The sequence below is a fragment of the Phocoena sinus genome, chromosome 15 (genome assembly GCF_008692025.1).
Source record: "Phocoena sinus isolate mPhoSin1 chromosome 15, mPhoSin1.pri, whole genome shotgun sequence".
Classification (NCBI taxonomy): Eukaryota; Metazoa; Chordata; class Mammalia; order Artiodactyla; family Phocoenidae; genus Phocoena; species Phocoena sinus.
The window spans coordinates 29,814,162-29,826,995 of record NC_045777.1 but is presented as its reverse complement, the minus strand read 5'-3'; the positions used below and the strand labels follow the sequence as shown (position 1 = coordinate 29,826,995).

The following is a 12,834-nucleotide window of genomic DNA, read 5'->3' as shown; positions in this document are numbered from 1 at the left end:
AACCCAATAAGTTACTTTAAAATTGCAAGTCTGAGTACAAAAGTATATTACAATTTATTTTTTTTTGAAGATTTGGTCTCTACTTTTAGTGAGATCAGATGTCACAGATATAGGCAAAGCTCTGCTGTTAATGCCATCCAACTTCTTCCCTCCCCAAAGGTAACTGCTATTCTGAAGTTGGTATGTGTCATTCCCAAGCATCTTTTTTACTTTTTCTGCATATGTGTGCTTCCATAAACACTGTGGTGGTATTTAGTGCTTTTAAAACATACATAAATGTCACGCTGCACATAATCATTTGCAATAATTTCCACTTAACTTTTTTTACTCCCCCAGAATTCATTTTAAAGTTAAAAATTAGGGCCTCTCATTTGCAGCAACATGGATGCAACTAGAGATCATCATACTAAGTGAAGTAAGTCAGAAAGAGAAAGCCAAATACCATATATCCCTTATATGTGGAATCTAATATATGACAAGTGAGCCTATCTATGAAACAGAAACAGACTCACAGACATATAGAACAGACTTGTGGTTGTCAAGGGGGAGGAGTTGGGGGAGGGATGGAGTGGGAGGTTAGGGTTAGCAGATGTAAGCTATTATTGATATATATGGAATAGATAAACAAGCTCCTACCTTCTGTGTTCCTATAGCACAGAGAACTATATTCAGTATCCTATGATAAACCATAATGGAAAAGAATATTTAAAAAAAAAAAAAGTAGGGAATTCCCTGGCAGCCCAGTTGTTAGGACTGTGCTTTTACTGCCAAGGGCACAGGTTCAATCCCTGGCTGGGGAACTAAGATCCTGCAAGTTGCGCAGCAAGGCCAAAAAAAAAGAAAGGATATATATGTATAGCTGAATCACGTTGCTATACAGCTAATTCATTCATTCATTCATTGCTGTACAGCATATTGAGAAAAAAATTAGGGCCTCTAAATTAAGTGTGCGGCCTGGGCGGGACCGAGTGGTGGGCGGAGCCTAGAATGGGAAACGGGAGGGGCCACATGGGCGTTAGGCAGGGTCTGAGAGATCCCGGGCCTCAGGCTGGACGCACTGGCTGGTTCCATCTGGAAGCCGTTGTCATGGTGGCCCCGGTGGTGTACTTGGTGGCGGCGGCTCTGCTTGTCGGCCTTATCCTCTTCCTGACTCGCAGCCGGAGCCGGATGGTAGCAGGTAGGAGATGTCGCCACGCCATGGCCGGTGAGGCCGCGCGTTCTCTGACTCCGGAGCCTCTGTAGGCCGTCGAGCCGCGATTCCTGCGCGTGCGCCGGCTTGCCTGGCGAGATAGCCGCGCCTTTCGCGGCAGGCAGGCTGCGCGCATGCGCATACGTGCGCGAAGGGGGATCAGCGGGGAGCCGCAGAGCAGGATTGCGGCTCGAGCAGGATTGCGGCTCGGGGACAGAGTAGCAGGGTACCTACGCCTTTCTCCTGGCCCCAAAAGAGAGCCTTTCCTCATCTCTCCCCTCGCCCCTTGGCACTGCAGAAGGGCTAGGCCCTGACGGGCACTCACATCCGTCATCCGGGCAGCCCTTCTCTGCGCCAGTTGGGGTATCCACAGGGGTTTCCCATCCCTCCCAGGCTGGCTCCAGAGCAGCTGACGAGGAGGGGGAACCTAAGTTTTCTACCTACCCACGAGCTGAACAGAGCATGAGGAAGAGAGCTCCAGGAAGCTCTCTCCTTCACTCTCAAGAATACCCATGTGGCCATGCACCTTCCTCCTTGTTTTGCACCACGCCCGGAAGTCCATGTCATCCTCCAGGGCACAGAACAGATACACCTGTCATCCTCCATCCTGTCCCCCTCCCCATCATTTCTTATCAGCATATGGGTTTGTGTATATGTCTCTCCCCCTCCTTGGACTCACAAGCTACTTAAGAGCATGTGTGGGGGCGGGGGTGGGCACAGAGAAGCTGAGGTAAGGCAAATAGCCAACAAATCTTCCTGAGAGGAGAGACTCAGCCCTCGGGTGTGCTCTCTGATTGGGGTGCCAGATAAAACCATGGCAGGTGGTGTTAGGCAACAGATAAATGCAGTCCTGCCGTGGGCATTCAGATGAGGTCTGGAGAGGTCAAGGTGGGCTTCCTAGAGGAGGTAGAGCTTCAGCTCCATCTTGCAGGGTGGTAGTTTCCTGACAGGTCACCTGGAAAAGTGGGTCCTTGGGAGGAAAGAGATAAGCAGCACAGGTGGGAGGGATGGGGTGATCTTGCTGCATAGGACCAAGGTCTGGGTTTAGGTTATGAAGGCCTCCACAGTCAGACTGAGAAATTGGAACTTTGTGCTGTGGGCAGCGGGAGCCTGGAGGAAGTTGAGCAGAGGAGGGTGAGGCTTCCAGGACGCTGTTCCCCCTGCCATGAGGTGGTTTGGGCTGCCAGACAGAATCATGGTTCTTCTCTTCCCTACAGCTGTCCAAGAGCCTTTGCACAATGAGGAGGAGGCAGTAGTAGCAGGCCGAGTGGCCCAGCCTCAGCCCCTGGAGCCCGAGGAGCAGAGAACTGGGGGCAGGCCCCGGCGCCGCAGGGACCTGGACAGCCGCCTGCAGGCCCAGCGTCGAGCCCAGCGGGTGGCCTGGGCAGAAGTAGTTGAGAATGATGGGGAGGCCGTCATCCCAGGTGAGAGGGGCCCAGCCTGGTGGAGAAAGGGCCTGGGTTAGAGGGTGAGGGGACCCTCAAAGCTGGGCAGAAGAGTGGGGTGTGAAGCCATAGTGTGGGAGGGATATCTGGGAGCCATAGGGTATAGTTAGGGGAGACTTAGGATCCAGCCTTTGCTCCCGGGGACTAGCAGCTCTGGACCCTGATCCCTATTCCACTGAGCCAACCCCATCTTCCTTCATTTTGGCTCTCAGTGTCCAAACAGGAGGGCAGGAGTCTTTTATTTATTTATTTATTTATTTATTTATTTATTTATTTATTTATTTATTTATTTTTGTCTGCACTGGGTCTTCATTGCTGCGTGCGGGCTTTCTGTAGTTGTGGCGAGCGGGGGCTACTCTTCGTTGTGGTGCTCGGGCTCATTGCGGTGGCTTCTCTTGTTGCAGAACAAGGGCTCTAGGCACATGGGATTCAGTAGTGGCGGCACGTGGGCTCAGTAGTTGTGACTCATGGGCTCTAGAGTGCAGGCTCAGTAGTTGTGGCACACGGGCGTAGTTGCTCCGGATGTGTGGGATCTTCCCAGACCAGGGATCTAACCCGTGTCCCCTGCATCGGCAGGCGGACTCTCAACCACTGCACCACCAGGGAAGCCCAGTCCACTCCTTCTATTCCAGCACTCTCCTTGTGTGGGTACACTCATTTCCTGAGGGCTTAACCCTTGGGTTAGAGTGCTTTCTTAATGGCTATGTAGATCTAAAGTTATCATCCGTTTTCTTGCCCCATGGTTCCCTCCCTTCTCCCCCACACCTAACACACCCCCCACCAGATGAATATCTGCGTGGCAGAGGCCTCTAGAGGGCAGAGCTGGGCTAGTGGTATTTGTAAGTGAGTGGAAGGAGACCCCCCATAAGGAGAGGTACAAGGGGTAGGGTGGATCCATCATCATCAGTCCTCCATGGCCAGGACCTAAGGTGGATCCATCATCATCAGTCCTCCGTGGCCAGGACCTGAAGTGTCTTTCTCTGACCATACTCAGCCCAAGAGGAAGAAGACATCGAGAAACCAGTGGAAACTCACCTGTTAGGGAAAATTGGAGCTAAGAAACTGCGGAAGCTGGAGGAGAAACAAGCACGAAAAGCCCAGCGTGAGGCAAGCAGGAGGGATGGGGTGCAGCTCTGAGAAGTGGGAAAGAGTCTTCTAAATGGCAGACCCTCCCCTCGAGGCTCTTTGCATGCTGGGCTGGTATTTGATGCTTGCCTGTCTCTGTCTCCTGCAACGTTGGTCTGTGGCCAGGCCTTGCCTGGCCTGGCCTGTTTGGGAGGTGGGCAAACTCTAGCTGGGGGTGGAGATGTGTCCCCCATGACGGCCTTTCTCCAGGCAGAGGAGGCTGAGCGTGAGGAGAGGAAACGCCTTGAGTCGCAGCGTGAGGCAGAGTGGAAAAAGGAGGAGGAGCGGCTTCGCTTGGAGGAGGAACAGAAGGTGAGCCAGGCCCCCGATGCTGACTTCTGACAGCTGCCCAGGCAGCCTTGATACCCATGCTGCTTCCCAACACCTCCAGCCTAGAAGAGGGGCCTTGAGCCAGGTGCAGGCCCTGGTTTATTTGGTCTCTGAGCTCTAGGCACAGCCTCTGTAAAGCTGCTGCTAAAAAGTGAGCCTGAGACTGAAATTTGTGCATGTGATTTATTGGACACACCTAAAGCATTTGAAGAACATTGAGGCAGAGTGGCTAAAGCAGGGTAAGGAAGAAGGAAAGGGGTCAGAGAGGTAAGGTGGCAAAGGGGGGGTTCTGGATCCTAAGGGTCTTGAGGCTGTTAAAGGGCATTGTAAGAGATGGTGGATTGTATCTGTACCAGGTTCTGTTTGGGGCCTGGCATAGAGAAGATGCTCAGGGAATGGAGGCCACTGCAGTAAGGGTGGTGAATCAACCTTTGTTTGCCAGGTGCTTCCTTCCTTCTGAGAATCAGGTGCTGAAGAAAGGCAACATCACAAAGATGTGGGGTATATAGGGTGAGAGCCAGGGCTGCCCAGCTGGGAAGACCCCATAGCGTGGTGCCTTTGGCCTCTACTGGCCCTACTGTCCAGGGACACTGGATGGCAGGAAGCCTGGCTATGGGTGCTATAGCAGATGGGCTGGAACACAGCAGAGGGGAGGCATTAGTTGAGAGAGTTTTTTACCTTTCTGAATATTGAACTTAATAATGCACCTTAAATATTCTGGGACTCTTCTCCCCTGCACCCCAGATTTCCTTATTATTAACATCATACCTTACTGTGGTATATTTCTCACAACTAATATTAATACATTATTATTAAGTGAATTTGACACATTATTGGGATTTCATTAGCTTTTCCCAAATATCCTTTTTCTTTCCCAGGGTTCCATCCAGGATACCACATTACACTTAGTTGTCATATCTCCTTAGGTTCCTCTGGCTTGTGACAGTTTCTCAGACTTTCTTTGCTTTTGATGATCTTGACAGTTTTGTGACCTGTTGGGCAAGTATTTTGTAAAATGTCTCTCTATTTGCGTTTGGCTTATGTTATTGTCACGGTTAGACTGGAGGTTATAGATTTCTGGGAGGAAGACCGGAGGTGAAGTGTCATCCTCACCACAACATAGCAAGGGTACATGTTATCAACTTGACTTATCACTAGTATGTTAACCTTGATCATCTGGCTAAGGTTATATTTGCCAGATTTCTCCATTTCCCATGCTTCTTTGGAAACAAGTCACTGCACAGCCCACACTTAAGGGGTAGGGAGCTATGCTCCACCTTCTTAAGAGGAGAGTATTTACATAAAGTATTTGGAATTCTTTTGTACAGATTTATCTTTTCTTCTTTATTTATTCAATTGTTTTATTTTTTTAAAGCAATTAAAATTTTTTTTTCTTTTTTTAATTAATTTATTTTTTGGCTGCATTGGGTCTTCATTGCAGTGCACAGGCTTCTCATTGCGGTGGCTTCTCTTGTTGTGGAGCACAGGCCCTAGAGCGCACAGGCTTCAGTAGTTGCGGCACATGGGCTCAGTAGTTGTGGCTGTGGGCTGTAGAACACAGGCTCGGTAGTTGTGGCGCATGGGCTTAGTTGCTCCACGGCATGTGGCATCTTCCCGGACCAGGGCTCAAACCCATGTCCCCTGCATTGGCAGGCGGATTCTTAACCACTATGCCACCAGGGAAGTCCCCAATTGTTTATTTGTATCCACATGGACTTATGGATATTTATTTGAACTTTGTATTATAATCCAAACGCTATCAGGTTTTTTTTTCCCGCCATGCCACGTGGCTTCTGGGATCTTAGTGCCCCAACCAGGGATTGAACCTGGGCCCTCAGCAGTGAAAGTGCGAAGTCCTAACCACTGGGCCGCCAGGGAAGTCCCATCCAGTGCTATCTTATTTACTTTTTTGCTTAGATTGTTCCAGCTTTGGCCACTGGGAGCTCTTTTAGTTGGCTCCTGTGTACCTTTGACATACCCTTATTGTTTAGTTTTTTTAAAGTACTTTCTTACTTTTGACACTGCAAAGTGCTCCAGGCTCATCTTGTATATTCCGTGTCCCAGCTTTAGCTTCATGTTTAAAATAGATCGTTCTGAGAATTCTGGAAAATGGGTTGATTTGGGGCGAGACTGTTGCAGTACGTTGTGCTGGTGATAGAATGACATGGGTGGATCAAGTTTTCCAGAAGTTAAAGAAAGAAGTGGTAGATGGGGCCTCATTTCTGACCAGGGCATCTGGCCAGATGGTTGTGTGATTCACTGAGCCAGGGGCCCAGGAGGAGTACCAGATGTGTGGGGAGTAGATCACAGGGTCTTTCTGGGGCATAATCAATTTGAGGTGCCTGTGAGACAGCCCAGTAGGTGTGCCACTTGGGCAGTCGTGCGTTTGCAAGGAGAGATTTGGGTGGGGATACAACTGTGGCAGCCACTGGCAAGGACAGCATATTGATGCTGTGGGCATGGTGAGGTGGCCCAGAGAGTGAAGGAGAAAGAAGGGACAGGGCTGAGTGATGGAGGAGGCGGGAAGAATGGCCCAAGGAACAGGAGGAAATCCAGGAGAGGGTAGGGTCTGGATGCCAAGGGAGGGAAGAAAGGATGGTTGCCTCTGCCCCAGGCCACTGAGAAGACAGGGGTATGAGGCCTGATGGTTGTCCTTTGGCTTTTGTGGTTGGAGGACATGGGTGAGACCATAGCAGGACTTGTTTTGGTAGAGCTGAGTATGCAGAAGCCAGATTGGAGTGGGCTGGAGGGATGGCTGATTGGTGGGAAAGGGAAACTGGGTGTTTGTTCACGAAGTTTGGACGTGACAGGACAGGAAGTGGGAGGGGAGGTGACTGGAGGATATTATGGGGGGGTTCGTGGCAGGATTTTCAGGGAAAGGGGAGCTGAGCAGCATTCATCTGGGAGGTGATGGAACTGATTGAGAAGAGGGATCCTGCTGTTCAGCTTAGGAGCCAGAGGGATCAAGGTCTTAAAGGAGCTCTGTCCCTGAGAAAGGGCTGGTCTGGATGCTCTGCTGCCCTGTGGGGGCAGCAGAGACCAGAACAGGATAGGGTGGGCACTCACCCCAAAATATCTGACTCTTGCCTCTTCTGTGTCCACAGGAGGAGGAGGAGAGGAAAGCCCGGGAGGAGCAGGCCCAGCGGGAGCATGAAGAGTATCTGAAACTGAAGGAGGCCTTCGTGGTGGAGGAAGAGGGTGTGGGCGAGACCATGACTGAGGAGCAGGTGGGCCCACTGCCCCTAGGAAACCCCTCCCTGTGCCCAAAAAGACGAGCCACCCTGTCCCAGACACCCCGCTGCTCCTCACCTGCCTCCCCAGTCAGACAGTGAGAAGCGGGTGGGCATCAGGATCAGCAGGCTCTAGCGGCTGAGACCTTGTCTTTGGGAGAAGTGGTGCCTCGATCCCCACACCACAGGAGGCTCGACTGCTTACGCAGGTGGTTGGACAGGCACACAGGCAGGACAGGCAGGTGGCACTCAGATGGGCAGGTGTGTAGGCATAGACCCTGTGGCCCCTGCCAGGGGGATACTCACCTTGATTTCTCTGCTCCTCTAGTCCCACAGCTTCCTGGCCGAGTTCATCAACTACATTAAGGTAAGAAGCCACAGAGCAGAACCTGGGTGTCAGCTGCCTGCTTCTGGTGTGCATGTTGGATGCATCTTCAGGGCCTGGAGGGAGTAGGCCTGAGCGGGGGCTGCAGGCGTTTCACTCAAGCTCGTGCAGGAGTGGGCAGGTGGAAAAAGAGAGGCTGAGCTGCTGGGCTCCTGGCCAGGAGAGTCCCTTCTCCTCTGACGCCAAAGGTGGAGAAGGACCTGGTCTGTGTGGGAGGTGCGAGTCTATGATCGCTTCCTCACGCTTAGGGTTTGACAGTTTCCCTGCTCTTTAGACCCCATGCTCAGTGAGTCACTGTGTTTTCCAGTTTCTTCATGCGTGTTTTCTGCCAGTTCTGTCATACTGAGGCTCTACTGAGGTGAAACAAGCATCCCCTGCCATGTGTTCCCAGCCAGTAACTTGGGTCTTCCGGGGGATATAGGATGATGTTTCCTTTGGAACCTGGGACAGGGCAGCAGGTGTGCCCCCTTCTGTCTACAGCTGTAGCGCAGGCCTCCCGGATACTGCTCCGGGTTGCGTTGCATAAGCACGTCCTGCTCTGCTTTGCTGCTAAGCAACTTCTCCTCTCCCACAAAGGATGCGATGAGGGGAGAGGTTTTCAAGTGCAGCTCAGGGGTGCAGAGGCGGCTGAGGGAAGGAATGCAGAGGGAGCAGAGGCGGTGGTGGGAGTGGTAACCAGGGGTGCCAAGGAGCCGGGGCTTGCTAATCCTCCCCCACCTCTCCCAGAAGAGAGCAGGGTTTAGACACCTCCCAGCCGGCGAGGGGCTAGGCTCACAGCTGGGGGCCAAGGCTCCCGAGAGGGAGAAGGCTCCCTCAGACTGCCGCCATTCCCCTCTCATGGAGCCCATTCTCCACCCTGGCACACTTGATTGAGGGCTGCAACCCTGGGAAGGGTATCTCACACTTTCCTGCTGCTGTTTGGAGCTCACTGTCCCCACCTACCCAGTGGGCAGCAATGTAGTCTGAGTCTCTCCTCCAGGAAGCCCTCCTTCATCAGCTTCAGGTCCCCCTCTCCAAGGCGGAGGCCTGAGAAAAGGTACCCAGGGCAGTGCCAGCCCTCGCTCTCAGCACCTCTCTGGAGGGGCCATTTTCTGGGGGTTCTCCAAACTGTTTTGGAGTTTAGAAGTCTCTCCAGCCTGTGCTAGCTGATTCTCCCAGAGCTGCTGTCTGCAGGGAGAAGGAGAACTTCCAAAATTCAGCCTGCCCGCCTTCCTCTTGGCTCCAAGGGGATGGGCCCTTTCGTCTTAGGGTTTCAGAACTGGAGGGACATTTCTGTGAGCAGCAGTTATGTGCACAGGCATAGCTTGCTCTTGTTACTCCACTCTTCTTTCTGATTGAGGCTGGGTTGGTTGGTTTGTTTTTCCAAACATACTTTTGGCCCCAGCAGCCCCTCAGGCCAGGTTTTCAGGGACCACCTGGGGTGACTCCATATTCTCACTCTGAGCTGTCGCTTGGAGCCCAACACCCACTCTCTGCTTTGTAGGTAGAGGCCGGCTGGCCAGGTCACCTTGTGCTTGCCCACACTCTGGCCCAACTGCCACTCACTTGCCTCCCTGCTTACATATTCGGTTTGGCATTTCAAACAGTCACGTGCCATCTGCAGCTGGGGCGGTATCACCATGTCACTCCTACCCCAGCTCATTTGCTATGGAAGATTCACAGAAACGCAAAAGACCGCCTTCTCTCAAGTCATATGCTGTCTGTTTGCGGGGGAGGCGGCGGCAGGTGCATGCGTAGGATCCAGCAGTGGACCCTCAGCTGCATCCCTGGGAACTAACCTTTCTCCTGAGGATGTGAGGGAGGCACGTGGCACATGGCTGTGTGTGGAAAGCACTGAGCAGTGTTATCAACAGTTATGTTAAGGGGGGGCTCATACGGTGTGAAGAGGATGGGTAAAAAGAAGTATGGGCGTGTCAGGGTTGTGGTACTCTCCAGGCCAGGGGGGCATTGAGCAAAGGCGAGGCAAGAATGAGCTTCTACCGAGGCCCTGGCTTATTGGGTCCTTTTATCTGCTCTGTTCTTCTCCACGTTCTTACACTCCTCCTGGCGGGGCTGTGAGCTATGTCTTTTTCAACATTGCTTCCCCAGCACCTTCTCAGTACCTTGTCCTGGCAGGTTCTCAGCAAATACAAGTTCTAGAAAAAGTTTTTTTAAATAGCTTTTGGTGACTGTCACCCCTCCCCTTCATCTCTATGGTGCTTCCCCTTCCAACCTGCCCAAGATGTTAGAAAGATACGTCTGATTGCAGAGGAGAAGGTGGCAGCTGTGCTTGGTTCTCCACTTGTGAGTCTTTCTCAGGGTGGTCTTCAGTCCAGGAGCCTGGGGGGCAGGTGGTAGTTTTGGGCAGATCTCTGCCCACAAGCAAGGGAATGAGAGAGGTTATGAATGTGTGTGTCTCTCCATATGGGTAGTTGGGAGAGTGCGTGAGTAATGTGTGAAGGGAGCAAGGCTCTCCCATAGGAATCTGCACAGTGTTTATCCAGCCACCCAGAGCAGATCGGATCAGAATGCCAACTTCAGAGGGTTCCAGTGCTGAGAAGGACTTGCCCAAGCTCAGCCTCACTCCCTTTCCTCCTTTTGTTTGTAGCAGTCCAAGGTCGTGCTCTTGGAAGACCTGGCTTCCCAGGTGGGCCTGCGGACTCAGGTAAGCCCTACAAGGTAGCCTGTTACATGGAGTGTGGCCGTGGGGTCTGTGTGGCTGTAAGAGAGGGCCTGCCCTAAAGATGGAAAGTCTTGATGCCCCTTCCACCCTGCCCGCAACCAAGAATGAGTAGAGTGTAGTAATCTCTTGGCACCCCGGGAATCCTGCCTTTCTAACTAGTTGGAAAACAGGCAGGGAGAAAAAAGAAAAATGTCTAAACCCCATCACTCTTAGCAGCCCAAATCCAGTTACCTTGACAGCTGTCTTACAACAGTCTATACCAACCTTCTTGGCCAAATGTCACCAACGGTTCTCCCCTGGTTGGAAGAGAGACTCTCTCAGGGGTCCTGCAGGGTCCCAGGACCAGAGCCCTTTCGCTCTGGGTCCCTCCAAAGGAGAAACATGGAGTCACATTGCAGGGTGGCCATGAGAAGGAGAGGAGGAGATTTGGCTGTGGTGGGAGGGAGATTGCGAGTGCCTTTTTTGGGGATGGCAGCACCCATCTCTGCTCTGAGAACTGTTCTCCTCATAGGACACCATAAACCGCATCCAGGACCTGCTGACTGAGGGAACTCTTACAGGTGAGAGGATAAGAATCAGTCATTACGGGCCCTGGCCTTGGGGAGTATCTAGCCATGTGGGGCTGCAGGGACTTATTGCAGAGGTAGGATGACCACCCCGGGTTGGGGGAGCAGTGTACTGAGGAGGGGGATGCAGTTACAAGGAGGACATGCTAAGGCCTGGGGATGGCTTTGAGTGACGAGGACAGGCAAGGAAGCCTGATTTGACTCACCTAGTCAAGATTGGATACAGCCAGGAAAGGCCAAGTAGACAGGCAGGAGGGATGGGTGGGTAGGCATCCTCAGGTCAGGTGGGGAGGGCTGAGCCCCACAACCTGCATGTCCCCACAGGTGTGATTGACGACCGGGGCAAGTTCATCTACATAACCCCGGAGGAACTGGCTGCCATGGCTAACTTCATCCGACAGCGGGGCCGGGTATCCATCACCGAGCTTGCCCAGGCCAGCAACTCCCTCATCGCCTGGGGCCGGGAGCCCCCTGCCCAGGTCCCAGCCTGACCTAGCCCTTCCCTCTTGGACTCAGAGCTGGCATGGTCTAGCTGGCTATACATCTTTATCCCTCCCTTCCGTCCTGGGGCAGTGATGGAGTGTGGCCAGGCAGTTATAGATTAAAGGTCTATGAGCACTGGTGAGCTTGGTGTGGCTTGGTGTGGCAGAAGGGGTGCTAGGTGAGCAGGTGAAAATCTCAGCCTCAGAATATATCTTGGGAGTGGGGGTGGGGTCCTTTGGAGGCAGATACAAGTTCTGTTCTTATCAAGCATGCATTCATCCATTCATTCAATAAAAAGCGTTTACTCTGTTCCTTTGTGTCCTGCAAGCCCAGCCCCCAAGGCCTGGATGAGGTCTTACTCCTCCTCCCCTACTTTACCAGAGCCAAAGTGGGAATCCTCTTGGGCCACATCTCCCTGAACTGAGGAAGGAGTTCTCACCATGAGAGGCCTTAGGAAGAAGAGTTAATGAGAAGTGCCAAGGATAGAGTCCTAGGGAACATCAGCCTTAAGAGGGACGGAAGGGAGGTCAGGGAGGAGAGAGGCTGGGCCAGCTGCTTGTGGGACAGAGAGAAGAAAGGGGAAGACCTGTGTGAGCTGGATAGAATTGTGCAGTGGAGGGACATTGCTTCATATAGTACCTCACATGAATTCAGCTCTACATCCTTGACAAAAAGTTTGAATGGTGTGGGTGATTCCACCCACTGGTGGATGTGAGGACCATATGCTCGAGAGTGGGTTGAGATGGGAGATGTGTGTCTCCTGTAGGGTCAGCACTCTGGTTCCTGTGAGCTGTTCATGGCATGAACTTCCTGCTGTGCTGAGGGTGAGGCATCTGTTTAAATGTGTATTTTTTATGCAAGATGGCCCCTAAACACAACCACCTACTTCCTCTAGTGCCTGGTGGAGGAGGGCAGCTTTCTGTTCTGGTCTAGGAGGAAACGGTCTGTGTAGATGGTCATGGGGAGACAGGACATCAGGCTCCCAGAACAGAGCCTTCCTGAGGGATTGTCAAGGGTGATTTTGACTCATTTGATGCCATAAGCATAGACTATAGAACCTAAATTCCAAATAAGGCATAACTCTGCTACTTCTATCAGCGATAGACACTTGAAGTCACCTGGAGCTGGGAAGGGCCACATGCATTGTTTGGAAGGCCATTTGGGAGCCCACAGCCTAGTAAGAAGGAAGAAATAGACATAGATAACCACAGTAAGAGATAGAAAGATAAAATTCCAAAGAGAAAAGAAGAGCTTACAGTTAGAGCAGTGGTTCTCAGCCCTGGTTGCTCGTTAGAATCACCTGGGGAGTTTACCGCAGTCTCGTGCCAGGCTGCACCCTGGACCAGTTCAATCAGAATCTCTGGGGTTGGGGTCCAGGGAACATAAGTAAGAGATTACAATGTGTAGCCGAGGTTGAGA

At 52.1% G+C, this 12,834-nt stretch overlaps 1 protein-coding gene across 1 annotated transcript; it reads left to right on the top strand.

Annotated features, from left to right (window-relative positions):
• Window positions 1-982: 982 nt before the first annotated feature.
• DDRGK1 (DDRGK domain containing 1) lies at window positions 983-11,725 on the top strand. The gene is made up of 9 exons (XM_032604707.1): window positions 983-1,177; window positions 2,407-2,613; window positions 3,629-3,741; window positions 3,970-4,071; window positions 7,194-7,316; window positions 7,648-7,686; window positions 10,292-10,348; window positions 10,878-10,926; window positions 11,257-11,725. The coding sequence occupies exons 1-9, from the start codon at window positions 988-990 to the stop codon at window positions 11,421-11,423; spliced, it is 1,047 nt and encodes a 348-aa protein (XP_032460598.1). The 5' UTR covers window positions 983-987; the 3' UTR covers window positions 11,424-11,725.
• The last annotated feature ends 1,109 nt before the right edge of the window (window positions 11,726-12,834 follow it).